Genomic DNA, 23120 nt, shown 5'->3' with positions numbered 1-23120 from the left:
GAAAATACAATTTCTTTTTTTAAGTTTATTTAATTAATAAATTTAGAATTTTTTCCCATGGTTCCATGACTCATGCTCTTTCCCTCCCCTCCTGCCACCCCCCTCCCATAGCCAATGAGCAACTCCACTAGGTTTTACATGTGTCATTGATCAAGGCCCATTTCCATATTATTAGTATTTGCACTAGAGTGATTGTTTAGAGTCTACATCCCCAGTCATATACACATCAAACCATGTAATCAAACAGTCCTTTTTCTTCTGTGTTTCCGCTCCCACAGTTCTTTCTCTGGATGTGAATAGCATTCCTTCTCCAAAGTTTCCCTGGATTGTCCTGGGTCATTGCATTGCTGCTAGTAGAAAAGTTAGTTACATTCAATTGTGCTACAATGTATCCATCTCTGTGTACAATGTTCTCCTGATTCTGTTCATTTCGCTCTGCATCAATTCCTGGAGGTCTTTCCAGTTCACATGGAATTCCTCCAGTTCTTTATTCCTTTCAGCACAATAATATTCCATCACCAACAGATACTACATCCCCAATCGAAGGACATTCCCTCATTTTCCGATATTTTTGCCACCACAAAGATCCACTATAAATATTTTTGTACAAGTCTTTTTCTTTATTATCTCTTTGAGGCATAAACCCAGTAGAGGTATGGTTGGATCAAAGGGCAGGCAGTCTTTTAAAGCCCTTTGGGCACTTTTCAGAATGGTTGGATCAATTCACAACTCCACCAGTAGTGCATGAATGTCCCAATTTTCCACATCTCCACCAATATTTCTTACTTTCCTTTGCTGTCATGTTAGCCAATCTGCTAGGTGTGAGGTGATACCTCAGAGTTGTTTTGATTTGCATTTATAAGAGATTTAGAACACTTTTTCATGTGCTTATTGATAGTTTTGATTTCTTCATCTGAAAATTGCCTATTCATGTCCCTTGTCCATCTATCAATTGGGGAATGGCTTGATTTCTTGTACAATTGATTTAGCTCCTTATAAATTTGAGGAATTAGACCTTTGTCAGAGGTTTTCGTTATAAAGATCTTTTCCCAATTTGTTGCTTCCCTTCTGATTTTGGTTGTATTGGTTTTGTTTATACAAAACCTTTTTAATTTAATGTAATCAAAATTATTTTACATTTTGTAATATTCTCTATCTCTTGCTTGGTCTTACAATCTTTCCTTTCCCCTAGATCTGACAGTTAAACTATTCTATGTTCACCTAATTTACTTAGAGTCCGTCTTTATAGTTAAGTCATTCACCCATTCTGAATTTATCTTGGTGTAGGATGTGAGATGTTGATCTAAACCTAATATCTCCCATACTGTTTTCCAGTTTTCCCAGCAGTTTTTGTCAAATAGTGAGTTCTTGTCCTAAAAACTGGGCTCTTTGGGGTTATCATAAACTAGCTTGCTGAGGTTATTTACCCCAAGTCTATTCCACTGATCCTTCCTTCTGTCTCTTAGCCAGTACCATATTGTTTTGATGACCGCTGCTCTATAGTACAATTTAAGATCTGGTACTGGTAAGCCCCCATCCTTCACATTTTTTTTCATCATTTCCCTTGATATTCTTGATCTTTTGTTCTTCCAAATGAACTTTCTTATAGTTTTTTTTTATAATTCAGTAAAAAAAATTTCTTGGTAGTTTGATAGATATGACACTGAATAAGTAAATTAATTAGGGTAGGATTGTCATTTTTATTATATTAGCTCATCCTACTCATGAGCAATTAATGTTTTTCCAATTGTTTAGATCTAGTTTTAATTGTGTAAAAAGTGTTTTGTAGTTTTGTTCATGTAGTTCCTGTGTTTGTCTTGGCAAATAGATTCCTAAATATTTTATATCATCTAGGGTGATTTTAAATGGAATTTCTCTTTCTAACTATTCCTGCTGTGATATGTTGGAAATGTATAGAAATGCTGGTGATTTATGTGGATTTATTTTGTATTCTGCAACTTTGCTAAAGTTGTTGATTATTTCTACTAGCTTTTTAGTTGATTCTCTAGGATTCTTTAAGTAGACCATCATGTCATCTGCAAAGAGTGATAGTTTAGTCTCCTCCTTGCCTATTTTAATACTTTCAATTTGTTTTCCTTCTCTGATTGCTACTGCTAGCGTTTCTAGTACAATGTTAAATAATAGAGGTGACAATGGGCATCCTTGTTTCACTCCTGATCTTATTGGGAAGGCTTTTAATTTATCCCCATTGCAGATGATGGTTTTAGGTATATACTGTTTATTATTTTTAGGAAAGGCCCTTCTATTCCTATATTGTTTAGAGTTTTCAATAGGAATGGGTGTAGTATGAACATGCAATTTCTTGAGCAACACTGGACAAAATGTATTCTTGGACATTGAGCAGTGAAGTTTCTTGGTCTCTTTTCTTTTCTCCCAGCCAGGCAAGCTTGTACTCTTTAAGTATAACCAATGTGGGGAATGTTTGCATTCCTTTCTCTTCCCACCTGGAGTTTACCCACTCTTCCATCTAAAGCAGATGGCAGGGGAAATATGCTTTGCTTTATACCTAGCACCTCAAAAGCCAAAAACATGAAGAAAAGAAGATGTGGAGTACAGGAGCAAAAATTTGGGGGGTTTGAGGTGGACTCTGAGGTTGCATCAAAAACCTAGAAAACAAAAACTCCAATACAGACACTGGACCACCATCCGGAAGCCTTGTGGACAAGCCAAAGAAATGTCTGGGTCTGAGCAAAGGAAGAAAAACAAAAACCATCTGCCATGCAGTGACTAGTAGTAGACTTGGAGTAAGGAAGTCCATGTCTCAAACTCTACCCCAGATATTTAATAGCTGGATGACCCTGGGCAAGTCATGTGATCTCTTTTCCCCTCAAAGAATAGTTCGAACTCCATGACCCCTTAAGTACCTTCTAGCTCTAAATTCATGACCCTATGGCATCACTGAATCTCTCTGAGCCTCAATTTCTTTATATGTAAAATAAACGTCCTGGACTCAGTGATGTGTCCTCTAAGGCACCTTCTAGCTTTCAATCTGTGTCCTATAATGCCATGATGATGGAGCCCCAAAACAACAATGGAATGAGACTTAGACAAGGGATGTGTCTTTCTGAGCTCCCTCCTTTTAGATGATTTGAAAGAGCAGAGCCTGGAGAGTCCATGGCCATCCGCTCTATGCCCAATCTGTTTCTTCCTGAGGCCTTGCTGGATTTCAGCATGTGAAATTCTACTAGAGTGATCTGAAATGCTGTGAGCCAGGTTCTGATCTGCTTGCTCTAAAGAAGGCCAGAGGTTCTTAACTGTCTGGGTCTCAGAACTCTTTGGCCATTTGTCGAAGCCTATGGCTCTCTTCTCAGAATAGTGTTTTAAATGCATACAAGGCAACAAGTTATGTTGAAATCATTATCAAACTATACAAAGTTCACATGGCCCAGGTTAGGCATCCCTGTCCTAAAGATTCTAAGCACGTCAGGAGAGACCTTGGCTAAGTTTCATGCCACTTCAGTAGGGACCCTGTTGCATATGTTGCCCAAGGATAGACCTATTACCTGATTCCTTCATGTAAGGGGGTTGGAAAGATAATAAAGGGAGCCCCTCAATAACTAGAGTCTTTGGTGGGAACTTTTCATTCTTCATATCTTTCTCCCTAGAAAGTATGGGTAATCCCATTGACTTCTCAAGAGGTCAAAAAGCAACTCTTAATTAACTTTCCATGCCTGGGGCTTCTGCCTCATAAATTGGTTGGTTAATGAAGTTAGACTCTTAAGAGTGGACTTCTTCATGCTGGCCCATAAAAAGAGACACTCTCTGCTTAGTTTTTGTTAACCCTTTTCCTTTGTGGATTTTTACTTTCCAAAGGTCCTCTGCACTTAGCACAGTCCCTCGTATACAGTAAACACATAATGTTTGCTGACTAAAGGACTATATTTCTTCTAGAGTACAGAGTAAATGGAAGAGCAAATGGGGGCAAATGTGTGAGATCTGAATGTTCTTTTCTATGGCTTTCTTACTCATAGACCCAAGAAAAATGTCCTCAGAGAGGGCTATTCTAGCCCAAGAGGTGGCACCTCACTTTCCCAGATGAGCCAAAGGGAGAGATCATGGAAAATGCTAATGATCTCTCCCCTCCCCATGCTAGTTTAGCATTAGACTTGGTCCGTATCCTATGAGCATTTCTCTCAGTTAACTGTTTAGTCATCGGATGGCATCCTTCTTCACGCCCAGGAGGGATGTGAGCTTTTTCTATTTAGTGGCCATGACACTAGAGAATTGACTGTGACAGATGATTTCAGACCATAAAGAGCATATATGTTGCATTCATGATTATATGCCTGCGATTCAAGGACCAGCCTTATTAAATGGGAGGGAGAGGTTTATGCTATAGGATGAGGAATTGTTTTAGCTATATCACCTCTTGAAGCCCATTTCCTAAAGGAGGTGTATTCATTCTGACAAATTTGCACACCCTTGACGTATTGAAGAAGTCATCAGCCAACGAGCTGGAGTATTTGAAGACTAGAAAGTGCTGACATGCGGGACACGGGGAGAATGCATGAAGGAGCTCTCCATGGTTGAGCGTAGACATCTAGAGAAAGGTGGAGCTCAGCCAAGAGGGAGAAGATGGGCTGGGAAGCGGGTACTAATGGATGAGAAGAATGAACAAAAGAATTGAAGTACAATCAATCCAATCCAGCAGCATGTGTTAAGAATCTTCTACAATGGCAGGCATTATAACAGGTGCTTGGGATGCAAAGACAAATAGAAACGTGTCCTTGTTCTAAAAAATCTTCTGCTGGTTAAGAGTCAGCAGGGAAATCTGCCAACGTAGAAAGGACCTGGGATTTTCTGAGTGCAGGTTCTGATATTAAAAGTCCTTCTGCCAAGCAAATATGATAATCGGCCCGTGATTGCAGATTCCTGAGAAGGTGTCAGATTAAATGACAGAAAGCTGATATGTTTAATATGAAGAATGAGACATACATTTTTAACATGGCCAATATAGGAATTTTAAAAATGAACATTTTTGACAGGGGTTTTCCCCCTTTTCTTATTCAGTGGGAATAGAGAGCAGGAGGGAGAGAAAATAAATGTTTCTTAACTGAAAAGAAATAAAGGTTACATGAATCACCAGAAGTCAGAGAGCAATCAAAGATGTAACTAGCAGTTTCTTGAAGACAGGGGCTCCTTTACTTTAGAGTTTGTGTCTCCTGGGCCTAGGGCAATGCCTGGCACACAGTAGGCCCTTCATAAATGTGTATTCTCCTTATCATCATGATGACTGCCCCATGATTCCAGAGAACTACTCATGAAGAATGATACCTGCCTCCTAAGAGAGTAGTGATAGATTCAATCTGCTGGCATTTTACCGCAGTCTCAATATCAAGATTTATTTGGCTAGATTTTGTCTGTTTTTATAAGGATTTTGTTTTTTTTTTCTATTTTTCCCAACAAGAGGGGGGGAACAGGAGGAAAAAAAATGTTCATTAATATTTGAATATCTTTCATTTTAAAAAGAAAAATGTGCTTGTTGATGGCTTAATTGGCATTTCGACCCACGTCTTTCAGAGTATAAGTACAACAATCCATTCCCCAACTCTGCCTATAAGAATATATTCACATTTTCCAAAGCCTCGAGATATTTAAAAGAAATGTAATGTGCTGGGTAAGTGGACATCATTGGTCAGAATGCATTAAACCTTGTACATCTGTCCCACACTCGTCTAAGATACTTGGATGCAAACTCTAACTGCTCTGACAGAGGCAGATATTTTATTTCTTTATCAGATTTGGATGGCCTCAGGGCAAGTGTTCTAGTAATATATCCTGGACTCTCTGGAAGCTTCCATGATCATCCTTGCTTACCCACCCTACTTTCTGATATCCAACAAGGAATTTCCCCTCTGACGCCCTCGGAGCAGAATAGTGGGTCGCTGGCCTTAGGGGTTCTGAGATTCTCCCCAAAGACACTTGAAAGGCTTATCCCAGGAGAACTAGCAGTCTTGGCAAGGAAGGAGAATGCATGTTTCAGGCTGCTGCATCAGCCTTAGCAAATACTCGGCAGGAGGTGGAAAATCTGGTAAGCCAGCTCTCCATGTGTGGGGGAGCTCGCTGGCATTTCCCTGACAGCCTCAAGCTTTTCCACAGCCAGGATCCATGCACTCATTAGATTCTTGATAAAAAGCTTCCTGGAGAAAAATGGCAGCCAATGGGGCTACTGTGTTGGCAGGAAATTACAGCTGCTCCGAGCAAGGAGAGCCAAGAGAGCTGTTGAGATGAAGGGTGTGATCCAGAGTGTGATCACTGGCTTACTGGAGCCCATCTGGAGGCAGCATGAGGGACCCACATGGGAGACCCACGAAGCTGGCAGCCTGGCTCTATCAGAGGGAAAGAGGCCAAGACAGGTAGGCAGCAGAGTTGATATGGGAGGGGGGTGGGCAGGATGGAGGGATGGAGGGACGCGTAGCCAGCTACGTGTACTGTGGCTCTCAATGATTTTTTCTTACTCCCCCAGGAGGCTTTCACTTGTGGAGGGAGCAGAATAATAGCACGAGGGGGGATGTCGGACCCTGGAAAACCATCCCAATTAGCCATCAGCAAACCTCAAAGAGGGAAAGTGCCCTGAGGGCCAGCCTTGGTGTCAGGAGGACTAGAAATGAACTCTGCCTCCAAAGCATACTCTGTGACTCTTCCCAGGGTGCTTCTCTTGACCTCAGCTTCCCTAGGGAATGCCTTTGCAATAAGATAATGCAGAGGCAGCTAGGTGGCCAGTACTGTCACTTCGTAGACCTCGTCCATGGTGCTCCTCCTTATAAGTCAGTCCATAGAAATGATTTTGCCTGTAGGAAAGGGATTTCCGTGGAAGATATAGCAGGAGGAGGCATTAGAGCAGTCCTTCTGAATCGGGGGCACATTGTCCCTTTGTACAAAGTTCCACGATAGATGAGTGGACTGAGATGAAGGGCAGTCAGTCCATAAACATTTATTAAGCACCTGCAGTGTGGATGAGTCAGGAGGTAGTATCAGGGGACTAAAGAATATGTATCTGGGAACAGGGCAAATGGAGACTGGAAAGGTCGGAAGGGACTGGCTTGTGAAGGGCTCTGAACACCCCTGGGGCACTTTGCATCTGATCTTATTATAGACAATAGGGCCCACTGAGTGTATCTGTTAGGAGGGCGCTGGGGGTGAGGTTATCAGACCCTTGCTTTAGGAGTCTGTCCAAATCACTTTAGTGGACTGGGATGGGTCCCCAGAGAGCCTGGGGACAGGACAGCTCCCTGCTTCCAGCAGCTGTTGTCATCCTCCAGACATGAGGTGATGAGGACCTGCTCCAGGATGGGGGCAGGGTCACGGGAGATGAGTGGAGGAATGTTCCAGACAGTCCTTGAGAACACACTGGATGGGGGGTGGGCAGTGAGGAGGCACAAATGATAGCTCAGCTTAAGACTGTGGGATGGGAGGGTGGTGTTGCCCTCAGCAGTGAGAGGTGAGAACTGAGGGACAGGATTTAGCGAGGAAGACCATGAATCCCATTTCAGACATGTCAGTTTCCAGACGTCCCCTCCATATCTCATTCCTGGTGTCTGACAGACATTTAAAGGAGTGAGATTGGAGGTGACTAAAGCGGTCAGATGGACATGGAGGAATGTATGGAGCTGGTGGGATTGTCCAGGACTCCTGGCCTTGGAATCCTTTCCTCTCCTTTGTGGCCTCTTCCTCTAGGTCCCCTTAGGGACCCAAAAGACAGTCTCTGCCTCAAGGAGTGAAGATAATACTCAAAAGGAAGTTGAAAGGAGAGGGAAGGGGACCCAGGACGACCTGGCTCATGACGCTGATAAAGGAGTAGAAAGCCTAGCTGAGCAGCTGGTGACAAAGATAGAGATGCCTGGAAATTCCGAGTCCCCATAAAGTAAGGCTTTGGGAAGAGTTTGCTTGACCCTCCAGCCCTCCAGGAAGGGCAGACTTGGCCCTAGGTAGAGAGGAAGTCTGAGGACAGCCTTTATGATGATTAGCTTCCTAGTGATGAGCTTATTGAAGGGGGTGCTGGGAGTTGGCACCAAGCAGAGCTGCTTCGGAACTGAATACATCGAAGTATAATAATACATCCATGCATTTACATATCTACACACATAGATCTACACACATACACTATGTTTAATAATACATTACGTATTTATACATTGTGGGAAGCCAATAAGAGAATAGATAAAAATCTGAGACTCCTCTTTTGACCCCTTTTGTGGTCCTTGTGATTTCTTGTTGAAATGTATTGTGACCTTATTGAAAAGCTTTATGTTCCTATCAAACCTGAATTTAAAGGGTTAACACTTTTAACACAACAAGGAATGCTGCTGCCTGTTGTAGCCAAGGCCAAGATACTCCCCAACTTGGCTTTCTGATAAGAACCCAGTCAAAATTCAGCCTTGGCCTTGGTCTATTCTGAAGCCAATGTTTTGTGTTGTAACTTCTGCGCATCTGCAAAGTTTCGGGGGGGGGGGGAAGGAAGGGGTTCTTTTGTGTGAAATGAGTCTTGAAACATATATAATAAACTCCAGGCTCCTGGAGCCAGAGCTGGAAGCATGAGGTAAAAGACATTTCCCTAGTCCTGTCCTTATTTCCTTATCAACTAAACTGTCATCAGATTATCAGAGATGATAAAGAGATCTCCACACTACATATTATATATCTGCATATCTATATCTGAATATAAAAGTTAAGCATTATCACAATAATTGCTAACATCCATATAGCACTTTTAGAAAAAGAAACACAAGTTTGTGACCCAGGTGTGACTCGCTCACTTTGTGATTTGTCCTCACACTTGGTTCTGACTCAACTGCTCCTAGGACCTAAGAGCCCTTCAGGACCCCTGGCCTCAAAGAGAGGCTAGAGGAAGAGTTCAGAAAACATCTCAAGGCTGCTATGGGGCCATGACACAACAGTGAAAGAAGACTTCCATTATCCCTTTATCTGGAGAAATCCTCTTTCTTGCTTGACTTCAGGCTAATTTCATCCTTCAAAAGATGGAGGAAGTGAAGATGGAAACTGATATTCTGGACTTGATTCTCACTGGAAAAGAGGGACAACCTAAAAAGCAAATGAAGCAAACCAACAAAAAACCATGAGGTTGTTACAATTAAAAATGAATTCAAGAGAAGGCTTTTGGAATAAGACTACAAGTTGATTGATTATATCAGCTCCATTGGTTCAGTCAGCATCATGACCGAGAAAGTGATGGAGGTCTCCATGGCGGCCTCTCGTGACCAGGGACCACCTGAGCTGCCTCAGACAGCCTGATGAAGAGATTTTTACGGGCTCATTACCCAACCCCTCCCTTGGCCACCCCAAGACTTCTTTAATTGGTGATAGCTAATTAATAGGTGGATAGACCTCCATCCCTCCCCATGCCTTCACCATGGGAAACACATAGGAAGAGATCCCATGTTCCCTTCAATTTTTAACCACATTCAGTGAAAAAGGAAGACATTCCTTGGGATTCCCAAGGGCAAAGAAAATGCAAAAAGCAGCAGACTGGATGGTATCTGTGACTCAGATCCTAAACACAAGCAGACACAGCAAATCTCCTGAATATTCAAGAATTAATAGAATATGGGAAAAAGAAATCCCACAATCCCCACTCTGCTTTTTGAAGAAACAGGGCCTCAGTTTCCCTCGTGAAGCACACCAAATGTGATGACTGTAGCTTACATGGAGGCTCTAATTATGAGTCCTGGGTGTTTCTCAACATGATGTTAAAAATGATTGGGAGTACATTGACAGGGAGCTAGTAGGGGTCATTTCCCTTCTGGCATGAGGATCTTACAAGCAAAATTTTAACAGTTCCTGAGAGAGACAGGAAAGGGATAGATGTCCGGGCTATGATGTCCAAGCACTCACAGTTTCATGATGTAGCAGTTTGATTTCTGGTATGCTCTACCATTGCTGGCACCTCCTTAGGTTCTCTGGAGTCATGCTGGTCCTCCAGAGGGCTCCTCTGATCTCTGGTAACCTCTTTCCTTAAAATTGCTTGAAAAATAAATTGTAATACAATCATTTTTGTATTGCCGATAATTAGGTCAGATGGTGAGAGTTAACTCAAACTTTAGGATTCTAACTTCACTAACAGTAAGACTATCTAGTTCTGAATTACATTTCTTATGCTTTTTGCTGTGTTTGCACTTCTGTCTGAACCAACTCCCTATTTTTAAAAACTGCCAATAACAAATCGAAAGGAACAAAGTTGTCATATACCCATTTTCCCCCAAGTTGCCATTAGAACATGCTGAGTACCCGAAAACAATTAGAAAATATTTTGACATATAAAGTCATCTGATCTTTTATATGTTCTTCAAAAGCTTTCATTTCAAATATTGTCTCATTTCCATTCTTTGTTCTGTGTTCATTTTTACTGGAATCCTGTCCAGTTTTAAGTCTCAGCCCTCCCCCAGGAGGATGAAAATTGGCAAAGAATCTGCAAGATCCTTCCAGAAAACATGCAGCTTCTGTGCCTCAGCTAGATGGTAACATGCATGAATTCACCAAAAGAGGAGGTCTCGCCCTTCTGTTAGAACAATAGGTTTAGGATGGGCTCCGCAAAAAGCTAAGCAAGTTATGTTATACCGTGTTATCCATAGTCAAACATAGCCAGCTTCTAAACGGGCTCAAATAAACTCAATATTACACGGACACAGAGTGATGCTCTCGGCTCTTCTCCACACCTTTGTGCCGTCTACTTGGATCCCAGAAGTTTCCCATACACAAGTGTTAGCATCACAACAAATAAGTGAAGGTGTTACTTACAAACTACAAAGGTACTAAGATAAGTAATTGCTCCTAAGTCTTCTAAGCCCAAGCCCCAAATGGCGCTAATGTAACCTTAGGAAACAGTGGGGTTAGATCCTGGTTTGGATGTTCCCAGACTCTTGCCTAATTATATCACTCTGAGATGTTAGAGGGATTTTCAATAATTAACGACAGATTACAAGGCCAAATACTTCTCTGTTTGGGTATAAAAAGAATCACAATTTCAGGTCAAATATTTTTGATGCTACATACCAATAGCTTAGACAGTTTAGCTTCTGTCATTAGATAAGGATTTAATATAGTGTTTATATATTTTATTTATACAATGCTCTGATGAAGAGGAATTTGTTATGAGTGGAAAAGGCAGGAACAAAATGCACATGGCATCAACACGGGTCCTTCCAACACAGAATGCTCTGTTTGGTTTCAGGTGTCACAGCAAAGTTCTATACAAAGTCTCGCTTCCATTTTTAGAGTGCCAAAGCCAGATTCAGGATTTAAACATCCCTGCTTTGCAGAGGGAGAAACAGAGTAAAAAAAAACCCACCACCTTTGTGAGGTCTTTTCATCAACTTCCCTGGTAGTGCCCTTTAAGGAAAGAGTGACAGGAATTGATGAAGGGTCAGACTCTTAAATCTAAAAAACAAAAGAACTTAGAATAGGTGCATGTTAAGAGTCCCTGAGCTTTTCCTCCAAAGCAAATGCCTATAGTCATTTTATTGCTATTTTCTTCATGCCTCAATCTCAGTCAGGTTATACTACTGATCTGGCATAAAAATGATGATAATCCAGACTTTCAGAGTGCAAAATAAATTTTTAAATGCAGCTTCACCATATTTGACTTATTAACAAACACAATCACCTGCTTTTCCAAATGATCTAAAATAAAATTAACTTATAAAATCTGTTATTTAAGTATGACAAATATGGAGTTTTGAAACACTGGCAGAGGACCTAATAAGATCTGATAAGCAGGCCTAATAAGCAAAGATCTGGGAGGAATTTCCTCTTCCTCTTTCAAACTTAACCTAACAGCCTCTCTCAAATATTAGAATACAAGAGAAAAATTTTAACATGCTCAATATCTCATATTTAAAATGGGGCACTCATGCTTAGTCAGATGACAATAATTATTTTTTCTTTTTTCATTTTAGAATTTTTTTCCATGATTACATGATTCATGATTTTCCCCCTTTCCCCCCTTCCCGGAACTGATGAGCAATTCCACTGAATTATCCATGTATTGTTGTTCAAAATCTGTTTCCATGTTATTCATATTTGCAATAGAGGATCCTTTAACGTCAAAACCCTAATCACATCCCTATCACACTACTTGGTCGATCATATATTTTTCTAATGCGTTTCTGCTCCCACAGTTCTTTCTCTGGATGTGGAGAGCTTCTTTCTCCCAAGTCCCTCAGAATCGTTCTGGATCATTGCATTGTTACTAGTAGCAAAGTCAGTTACATTCGATTGTGCTACAATGTATCCATCTCTGTATACAATGTTCTCCTGGTTCTGCTCCTTTCACTCTGCATCACTTCCTGGAGCTCTTTCCAGTTCACATGGAATTCCTCCAGTTCATTATTCTTTTCAGTACAATAGTATTCCATCCCCAGAAGATACCACAATTTGTTCAGCCATACCCTCATTTTCCAATTTTTTGCCACCACAAAGAGCGCGGCTATAAATATTTTTTTCTTTATGATCTCTTTGGGGTACAAACCCAGCAGTGGTATGGTTGGGTCAAAGGGCAGGCATTCTTTTAAAGTTGTGATAATATATTTGACAGCCATGTTGAAGTCAGGATGATGGACAGTTACCTGCTTAGAATGCAGAATGAACCAAGCATGGCAGGAGCTTGGCAGGAGCCAAGGGCAGTTAGGCTCGGGTATTAAAGCCAGAAATTTGAAGCCACTTGATCTCAGAATTGAGATATTGGGTTTGAAGGGTGCTTTGGGTAGGCCTTAGGTGTCCTTTATACAACCATCAACCAACAACCAACTACAAATCTACTTCATCAATCCCTGTTCCTGAATTTCACTAACCAAGAAGAACAACAACACCTCATTCATCAGGATAACCTCCACTTAAGGTTGGGCCTCTCCAGCCCAACTAGGCTGTTACCAACCAAACAGTGGTCAGCAGTATATTAGAAGTTTTATCAATAATTTAATTAGCTTTGAACAGTTAAGGACTTCCTACTCCCATCCTCCCAGTCATTATCCTCTTCCTCCTCCCTAAATCTATTAGATAATAAATCATCTTAAACTTAATATTGACCTGAGCTTCATCAAAAGTTTAGTGGGAGGTTCAAACCCGGCCTCAGCCACTTCCCAGCTGTGTGACCCTGGGCAAGTCACTCGACCCCCATTGCCCACCCTTACCAATCTTCCACCTATGAGACAATATACCGAAGTACAAGGGTTTAAAAAAAAAGTTTAGTGGGCTTTAGTGAATTATATCCAGTGACAACTTGAGGGAAGAGGAGTATTATACCCCGCAGAAACAGTGTTCAATCCGCAGTCAGTCTTAAGCGTTATCCAAGGCACAGGGCTTCAGTTGGGCATAGATAGCTGAACAAATCTAGCAACTGATTCCTTGTTTGGCTGTTAGCCCTGGAGTTTGGGAGTTTGGGATAAGTAGATTCAATATATTCTAATAACATCTACTTCAGTGGGTGATCCTTCTGGGTACACTATCCTATCTTAGGTGTCCCACAAAGGATTCAATACCCACAATTAAGCCTACTCCAGATCCCTCATTCAACTTTCTTATAACAAAGTCCTTTGGGCATAGTTCCAAACTGCCATCCAGAATGGTTGGATCAATTCACAACTCTGCTAGCAATGTATTAGTGTCCCAATTTTGCCACATCCCTCCTCCAACGTTCATTATTTTCCTTTACTGTTGTATTGGTCAGTCTGCTAAGTGGTACCTCACAGTTGTTTTGATTTGCATTTTTCTAATCAGGAGGGATTTAGAACACTTTTTCATGTGCTTATTGATAGTTTTCAACTGAAAACTGCCTATTGATATCCCTTGACCATTTGTCAGTTAGGGAATGGCTTGTCAGTTTTCTCCTTTAAAAATATCCAATTCATACAATAATGTTAACAAATTAAATTTATCATTTCCATAAATAGCCAATAAACCTTAATGCTTCAAAATAAGAATTTAGAATCAGAATCAGATTTAAAATTCAGAACAATGCATTAAAATGTAAATATTACCACAATTTTTCCAAATAGATATGATTTTTAAGAGTTTAGTTAGTGAAAATGGAGGAGTAAACAACAGCGGCTCTGTTTTCACCACAAGAATCCTTTCCAACCAAGATTAAAATATCACCATAAAACCAATACAGAAGTTCAGTTTGTAATTTAACAATGTCCAAATTGAAGAGAAATAATTTTAATGTTATATATTTGTGATAGTTTACAAAATTGTATCTTCTCAGAAACAATATAAGAATTTAAAATATGCAACAAAATTACAGCCATATTTTCAAGTGATCTTATACCGAATATTATATTGTTTTATCACGTGTAAAATCTTGTATAAAATTATTTAATATCAAGAAATAAAATTCTATCAAAGATCTCATCAAAGAAATAATGATGAGAACAATAAGTGGGATGTTCATCATCATTATTATTACTCTTTATGATGAGTTCTGATTTAATAAAATGATTCATGACACTCACTCAGAAAACATAATTCCTACCCACCCCCCACCAAGCTGCAAACTGGCAAAATGGGAGTGCGGCCCCCCTGAAGGAAGGGGAAGGAAAGGACCTCGGAGCAGACATGAGGAAAGATGCTTGGTACTCCATTCTCTCCAACCCCTCACAAAAAGAAATGCATAACTTTGTTTTGGAGAAGAGGAGATCACATTGCAAATGAAAAGATGGAGTTTGAATTCTGTTGGAATCTTGATTTCTAAGGGGGACACACACAGACCGTTTTCTCTACACAGCCCTCTAGTCACTACTCAGCCCTATTTACTCTATTACTCCCCTCCCCAAGCTGGGTACATCAGCCAAGTGTTTTCCCCCAAAGAGGAGGTTTGGGAGGCTTCAGAGTGTGGCTGATTCCAAATCTCATTTCATTTACCTGAAACAGCCACTACAATATCTCCCAGAAGCATCCACATTTGCTATATGAAAGAGAAATCGAATTTGCCGATGACAAAACAAAAATACAAAACTTAGATTTTTCTACATTTTTCAAAGAAACAAACTAACAACAACAACCACCAAAAAACACTTTAAAAAGCCCACAAAGACAATACAATAGGATAAAGTACCTTGTAATTTTCCAATGATGGCAAGTGCCAAATTAACAAAATATTCAATGTAGCTAGCTTCAAATTTTATCTGTTTCAAGAATAAATCAAACTGGAAGAACCTCTTACCAGAAGTGACTACAGATTTTGTAGTAGATGCACAAAACACAAAACGAGGCCTTAAAAACAGAATTTTGTTTGCTTAAACCCAAAGCAAGGCTTTTAAAAATTCTAATTAATGTCTTTTGTTCTAGCCAACTTAGAAGGTGGCTCTAGCAAAGGCAGAAGATAAAAAACTCCATCCACTTTCTCTCCCCAGCTACCTTCTGCTTGAAATCTCATTTACACACACACACACACACACACACACACACACACACACACACACACACACCCTACAAGTCCTACAAAATTGTGATTAACCTAATTAGTTAAAAGGGCCTCCCCCTGGGGGCAGCTGGGTAGCTCAGTGGATGGAGAGCCAGGCCTAAAGATTGGAGGTCCTGGGTTCAAATCTGGCCTCAGACACTTCCTAGCTGTGTGACCCTGGGCAAGTCACTTGACCCCCATTGCCCACCCTTACCACTCTTCTGCCTTGGAGCCAATACACAGTATTGACTCCAAGACGGAAGGTGAGGGTTTAAAAAAAAAGGCCTCCCCCACTTCTTAAGACTTTTCTTGACAGCTAAACCTCACACAAGAGATTTCCATGTGGCCCTATTCACTCTCCTGACCCAGAGGGGTCAGGGCACCCCACCACTTTCAGTCTCTGGATAGCCTCCCTATTTCTCAAGATCCTATTTTTTCTTGAAAAACCAAGTCTTAAAAAGAGATTTGAACACACAACCCCAATTCAATACTCATCACTACACACCACTACTTACTCAAGCAAATTTCTCCATCCGTCTGTCTCTCTTCAGATGGATGAACCCCAGGATTCTCAGTGAATCAACTCTGAGGTTCTCAGTACTTATGAAGTAACAGGTAACATACAAGACCTACAGAACTTTCAGAATGATACACTTATATACACATTCACACACACACACACACACACACACACATACACATGACATAATTCTTAGCCACAGAAGTTCTCATCACCAGGAACAGGGATGAGCTTCCTCTACCTTTTACTCATCAGAAAAGGAATCACTCAAGAAGAAAAGGTCCCACTGGGGCCCAGGGTTGGAGGAAACATTTTTCTGATAAGCAAAAGGAGGATTCACAAGTCCCTTCAGGATTGCCATAACTGGTACATTTAAACTTATCTCAAGAGACTGGTTTGGGGGTAAGAATACAAGTTTATTGATTGCATCTGGTTCATTGGTTCAGTCAGCATCATAACTGAGAAAGTGATGGAGGTCTGCATGGCTGCCTCTCATGACCAGGGACCACCTGAGCTGCCTCAGGCAGCCTGATAAAGAGATTTTTACAGGCTCATTATTCAATATTTCCCTTGACCATCCCAATACATCTTTAATTGGTGATGGCAAATTAAGAGGTGGTCCCTCTACCTAGCCACCCCTCCCACCTCTTACAACATGGGAAACATACACAGGAAGAGAATCCTCATTCCCTTCAAATATTAATCACATTTTGTTTAAAAAAAAAAGCCATTCCTTGGCATTCCAAAACCAGCAGATTAAATGGTATCTGTGACCCATGTCCCAGACACAGAAATACACAGTAATTCTCCTTAAGATACAGGAATTAAAATAGTATATAAATTCTCACAAGAAGAAGGGACCTCAAATCTCACAACTTGTGATATATAAGGAGAATAATGAAAAAGACACTCAATGTGGATATGTCTGGAGATCATGTCACATCAGGATTATTGAAGGAACTAGAGATGTTTAACCCCCCCCCAAAAGAGAGCAGGGAACAGATACAACAAGGGGTATTCTGAAGAAAGGTCATACCCACTTATAAGAGCCAATTTCCAATTTGTTGGTGTTAGCATTTACCTGAAAAACCAGCAAAAGATATAAATCAAGATTTATTTTATTATTTAGTTGATTGTCTAACCTTAAGAAAATTATGAAAAAAAATGTTCATAATAGAGACTAACCTCAAAAGTATGGTGTACGTACTTTTTTTTTTCAGAGAGCTGGTTGTTAAACATTTATCAGCAGGTGACTAGATATAGAAGACACTGGTAAATTGTTTTGAAGGAGAGCCAGGGAGGGTAAGGTAACATGGGTTTGGTCCTGTAAAAAGGAATTCTTTAATTTCTTTAACAGGTCCCCTTACCATAGAGATGTATAGGGATTAACCAGCCCACAGTGACAGGAAGTAGAAACAATAGAGACAGGAAGGCGAAACCATAGAGACAGGAAGTGAGGTATAAAGGTATAAAGGTATAAAGGCAATATAGGGAACAGTATCAATTGGTGGGTGGGCTGGCAGTTGCAGTGAAGTTGGCTGCTGGAAGTGTATTGGGTTGGTGGTTGGTGTTTAGCTGGAATATAAAGGCAGGCCTGAACTTACTGAGAGAGCTTTTTGGCTTTAGTCTTTAAAGTTTTGGAAGTTTTTTGGGGGTGGGGCTTTTGGGGTTTTAGCTTTTGGTTTGAGCTATTAGGTTTTTTTCTTTCTTGAACTTTTGGGAAGGTGACTGGTCTTTGTTGGCAGACCTAACTGGGGTTGAATTAAACACTGATTGGGTTGGTTTTGATTGGGCTGGATTGGGTTGGAGCTTTGTGGGATGGTTGTTATTAGTCGAAGTTATAGGAAGTTACAGGTAGATATAGGCAATTTTAGGTAGTAATTATAGGTAATTATAGGATAACTAGTATAGACATTAGGAAATTTTCTTTTTTCTACCTCTTTTCCATATTTCTCTCCTTTACTATATTCATTTTGCTGTATTCTTTTACTGTCTCTATTTTAATTAACCTAAATTGTTGATTGATAAAAGCTGCTAGAAGTTTTCTTTTCTCTGGCTTAAAGGGATAATGTTAATTTACAACTCTACTATATGCTCAATAAAACTCAAATTATTAAATACTGCTCTCTTATTTTGTAAGAACTCCTAATTTAACCCTTATAGTCCTTAATTCAAAACATCAAATTTTCTCATTGTTCTTCAAGATCCCAATCACAAAATATGTTTCTTTGTTTTTCCCACTCATCTGCCTCATCTTTTCCCCTATTTTCCTTTTCATTGGCTGACTATGAATTACTTTTGTAAAAATGTGTTCTGGAATATTCTCCCCTGCAAATCTTATTTCTGCTGTTAATTTGCACTCTCTCTAATGGCAGACTTTGAAGAGTGAATATATGAACAAGCCAGTACAACTTCTGGATTAATGGCCTCTGGCCTCCCTCCAGGCTGGTATCTCTGGTGATGGATAGGGGTCTCTTCTTTTAATTTTCTGGCCGTTTGCCCACCTTAAAATTCCCCTGGCAAGGTCTGGCCTCTGGGCTGAGGCTGAAATCTCCTTTTGGATAACTAACTGGGGCCAGTTTTTAATTAGGAAAAAGAAGAGAAGGGAAATCTTTCTCAATGAATGGTTCTTTAGGTTCTTTCTGGTCTTTTCATACAGGGCACGATGCCATCGTCACGCTCCTGAAGCATTATAAGAGACCTCAGGATGAATTGCCCTGCAATGAGTATTCTCAGCCAGGAGGAGGTACAGTGAATTTCTGAAGACCTGAGGATTCTTTGTGGAACATGAAGGTCGTTGCTGCTTGGGGGAATGGGAGGGGAAGAAGGATGGCAAAGGGACCATGCTTGTTTACACCCAGAAAGTCCTACAGAAAGTCCACCAGAAGGATGCTTGGCACCCTGGCTTTTATCATTGTTGATGGCGGGGATGGGGGGCTGGGGTTTAACTCAGTAAATCCAAGTTCTATGAAGATTAGGATCTTTATGAGGCCCAGATGAAGGGTAAATCATTTCTGTATTCAATTAATACAGTCCAGTAGAACTTCCCCTAGTCTGCACACAGAAGAAGTGAATAAGCCCACTGAGGCCTCTAGAGCCAGATTTGTGGAGGGATTCCAGGAGGCCCAGAAACTTGGGGGGCCAAAAGCATATTTTCTTTTACTTCAGTATGATAGATCTTCTTCATCACTTTATGCATTTCATTTTATTTGTTCTGAGAAGGAATTGGAACCTTGGTTTGCCCAAACTTCAGCAGGGTTCATGGCAAAATCAAACCAAGATAAGGCCTCTGGACTGGAGAAACTCCACCTATTTTTCCCCCTTTTTCTCTTACTTTCTTAACTAGTTGCATGAAGTTCAGATTCAGTATCAAAGGGAAGAAAATGGACCTAAGGGAAGAATCCCATTTTGCTTCTCTAACTAAACTCTTTAGACAGACAGACAGACAGAGAGAGAGAGAGAGAGAGAGAGAGAGAGAGAGAGAGAGAGAGAGAGAGAGAGAGCGCTTCCCATTGAGGAAGTTGTGCTCTCTTCTAAGGTTTTCAACTCCTTGCCTAATTTCATTTCAGATGGCTCCTATGTTTCTGTTCCATCTCCCTTGGGAAAGATTAAAAGCATGACTAAAGGTACTTCAAATGTTTTTAATGGACAAACTCAGATTCCTTGGTTTTCTCCAATATCCAAGTAATATTCCGCACTTGATCATTTTCTAAAGACATTTGACAGTTTAAAAATAGAAGTAAAAGAACGGTATAAAGATTGGCCTCGAGGCCGTGGCCAGAGCTACGTGTAGGTCTGGACGTTCTCCTTTCATGCGTGTTCTAATCACGAGGATTTTGTTCCTCTCTCAGAAGATAGCCCACCCGCCCCTTTGATTCTTGGGTGTCTGTTTATTTCTTCTTAATCTCATATTGTCAAAACGGTGAGAAACATTCTACCTCTTTCTGCACAGAGGAGGAGTTGGGGGTTAAGTTCGATATAAAATAGCTTCTTTGGGGATGGTCAGAATATTAATGATCTTGTGTGGGAGCTGTAGAAATCCAGTGCACACCAAGTGAAGACCAGTGAATTGGGCAAGGCATTAAAAGATAAATAAATAAGAGAACAAACCAGACTGCAAATTCCTCTTTCTGATTTGAGGTTTCCACATTCTCCCGTTGCCCCCTTTAGATGCTTCCTGTGAGTGTTCCCCATGTCAGAGAATGACCTTGTCCCTGAGTCCTATGAATATTCAGATTTATTCAGGCCATCCTGTCCTGAGAGGGTCTCATGGTTGACCAGATAAGAGATGACTTTGGATCCCCCTTGGGCTGCCCTCCAGGGTTGCCAGGGAATATAGGCAAGCCAGATGGGGGTCCCATCAGGGAGAAATAATCAACTTTAGCCCAAGCAGCAAAGTACAGGAACTGCTTTCCCAGAAGAAGGATTTTCACCGCATCGTCCAGTTGGCCTGGGAAGCCTATCATCGGGGGAGAGTGTTCATCTGACACCCCCACGTCCTGAGCCCAGCCATAGTGGGGCAAATCTGCTCCCGTTGTTGGGGTTTGTTGGGGTACCCAGACAAAGAGGGAAGGGATTCCAAGTCAGCCAGTTCATAACTGCAAAATCAGTTGTGGCTGGAGGAGGGGAGGGTCTGCCAAAGTGGCCCCTGGATGGGGGGATTTTCTTTTCATATCCTTTCCAAATACAAGCATGTCTCCCATTTGCAGAAAAGGCGGATGTCCTCCTCCTGCGGGCAGGGCTGCCGTCCCATTTCCATCTTCAGCTCTCAGAAATCGAATTCCATGAAATTATCGGCTCAGGTAAGCTGGGGAAGGGGAGCCCCGGCGTGCTGGAGAGGGTCGCTAACCTCCGAGGACACGCACTTACCGAGGAACTTTCAATCCTTTTAGGCTCTTTCGGGAAAGTGTACAAAGGGCGATGCAGGAACAAGATAGTGGCGATCAAACGGTAAGGCAGCAAATCGCGGCGAATAGATAAACCCCCCGTTTGTCCCAACGCCATTGACTGTTCCCGTCGCCACTGTTCTGCAGCTATCGGGCTCACACGTACTGCTCCAAGTCTGACGTGGATATGTTCTGCCGGGAGGTGTCCATCCTGTGCCGCCTGCACCACCCCTGCGTGATCCAGTTTGTTGGCGCCTGCTTGAACGATCCCAGCCAGTTCGCCATCGTCACCCAGTACGTCTCCGGCGGCTCTCTCTTCGCCCTCCTCCACGAGCAGAAGAGGTATGTGGCGCCCCTTGGCCGGGAGGGCCTCGGGCCAGCCTCCCCTGACGGTCCCTCCCCTGACGGTCCCTCAGACCCCAAGGCTGGGGGGCGCCGGAGAAGGGCGGCTCTCCAGGGTCTGGGGGTTGTGTTGGACGGTTTGCCTTCTCTCTGACGGCTCGGCTCCGTCTCCTCGATGGGCCCCTTATTCGTGATGGTTCCTTTTCATGCACCCCTCGCAGCTGCAGGTAACAAATGCCTGGGATTGGGAAGCTGTTAATTAAAGCCTATAATCATTAGCTCTGTCTGACAGACCAATAAAGTAGATCTATGTGACCCACGTGCGGAATAAGCAGCAGAGAGCGCCATGGCTGGGGAAGCGGGTTTTGATGAATGTCCCTGCTTAAACCCAATTCTGAAGACTCTCTTGAAATCGGGGCTTGTCCCAGTGGAAGGAGTCTCTTCCTGAAACCTGCCCCGGGTCCGGCCCGATTTCCTTTTGTCCTACGCCTCAGAGAACGGCAGCCCTGCTTGTTGCCAGTGGGCCGAGGGGGCGACTTCATCTCCCGAGACGTGGCCGGACCTTATTAGTGTGGAGACCCTCCAGCCGTGACCCTGAGCTGAGCCCGAGACTCTGCTGAGGTCCATCCGGAGCGATCCCCGGGGCCCCTCCGTGCTTTCCTTTAGTCCGAGAAGCAGCCCTGAGGCAGGGCTATAAGTGCGCCCCCGTCCCGGGGGTTCCCTGTTGGCCGCCATCACGCCCCCTCGGGTGAGCTTGGCCAGCTCCCAAGGAGTAGTGAAGCCAGAGCCTTCGGGTTACTTTAGGGAATATTTACTAAGTACTTCACACGTCCCAGGCACCGCTCCGGGATTCCCAGCTGGAGAGACCCCAGAGCGGACCGAACACCCCCGTCCTCCCCCCGTGGGGAGACCCCACGTCCCGAAGAAGCCGCCAGGCGTTTGTCTGTCCTTGGAAGTACCCGCCATGCAGGCGGCTTCCCCCGCTCTGACCTCCTCGATGCTCCTGTTCTCTTCTAGGATTCTGGACTTACAGTCAAAATTAATCATCGCCGTAGACGTGGCCAAAGGCATGGAATATCTGCACAACCTGACCCAACCCATCATCCACCGGGACTTAAACAGGTAGGCGCTCTTGGCGGCCATTCGGCCCGAACGTTCTGTCTGCCCAGAGCCTGGTGGCCGCTTTGAGAGGCAGAAACAGGCCTCGGCGGCCCCTTCGGCCCTTTGGGACATTCTCGGTGCTGCACTTTTACGTCGTTTATGTTGTTGGGCTCCGGGTCCGCAGGGAAGCGGCCAGGCCAGGGCATCTCCACTCAGGCTGATAAACGCTTGTGGAGGATCTGTTCTGTTCCAGGCAGGGCACCCTGGGCAGGAGGACGAAGCCTGGTCCGAGCCTGCGCCAGACAGATTTGTTACGTTTTCGCCTGGGAAATAGGCAAATGCTCAGTGTCAGGCTTTAGTCCGTCCTTGCGCTGATTGCCTGGATTTGCAAAAGTGCCCGAAAAATGTTCATGGCGCGGATGAAAGGGAGAGAGAGCCGCCTTACATGCCTTTCCCCCTGGAGACCCCTTGTTAAACCCATTGCTGGTCAGAAGCCAGAGGAACACGGGCATGGGGAGGGCAGATCCTCCCTTTCTGCTCCTCCGTGCTTTCTTTGGTACCAGAGATAGAGCCCTTGTCTATCCGGTGCAGCCTACGGTCTCCTTTCTCAGAATGATGCTGCTAAAGGCATAAAATACATCGGATTACCTAGGAAACATCGATTACATTGAAAAGGGTGTCCCAAAATGTAAGAAAAATCAGTTCATGGGCCCCACGTGAAGAACCCCTGCCTTACGGGGGATCATCGCTCTTAGAAAGCCTCAGGAAAGCAGTCATTCCCTCTGGAATCTTTGGCGTTTTTTTAATCTTTTTTTTCAGTTCTATATAGGAAAAA

The 23120-nt window shown here is 42.6% G+C and overlaps 1 protein-coding gene across 1 annotated transcript in view; it reads left to right on the top strand.

The window, feature by feature from the left end:
• Positions 1-22310, top strand: part of LOC123244975 (serine/threonine-protein kinase TNNI3K) — a 131629-nt gene extending 109319 nt beyond the window's left edge. Inside the window, exons 12-17 of the mRNA XM_044673658.1 lie at positions 18616-18702; positions 19526-19582; positions 20666-20758; positions 20849-20906; positions 20990-21184; positions 22202-22310. Of these exons, the coding sequence (XP_044529593.1) occupies positions 18616-18702; positions 19526-19582; positions 20666-20758; positions 20849-20906; positions 20990-21184; positions 22202-22310 (599 nt within the window). The remainder of the gene's footprint in view (positions 1-18615; positions 18703-19525; positions 19583-20665; positions 20759-20848; positions 20907-20989; positions 21185-22201) is intronic.
• Positions 22311-23120: the final 810 nt, after the last annotated feature.

The sequence above is a fragment of the Gracilinanus agilis genome, chromosome 4 (genome assembly GCF_016433145.1).
Source record: "Gracilinanus agilis isolate LMUSP501 chromosome 4, AgileGrace, whole genome shotgun sequence".
Classification (NCBI taxonomy): Eukaryota; Metazoa; Chordata; class Mammalia; order Didelphimorphia; family Didelphidae; genus Gracilinanus; species Gracilinanus agilis.
Note: the sequence above shows the minus strand (reverse complement) of the source record. Positions and strands in the feature narration are given on the sequence as shown.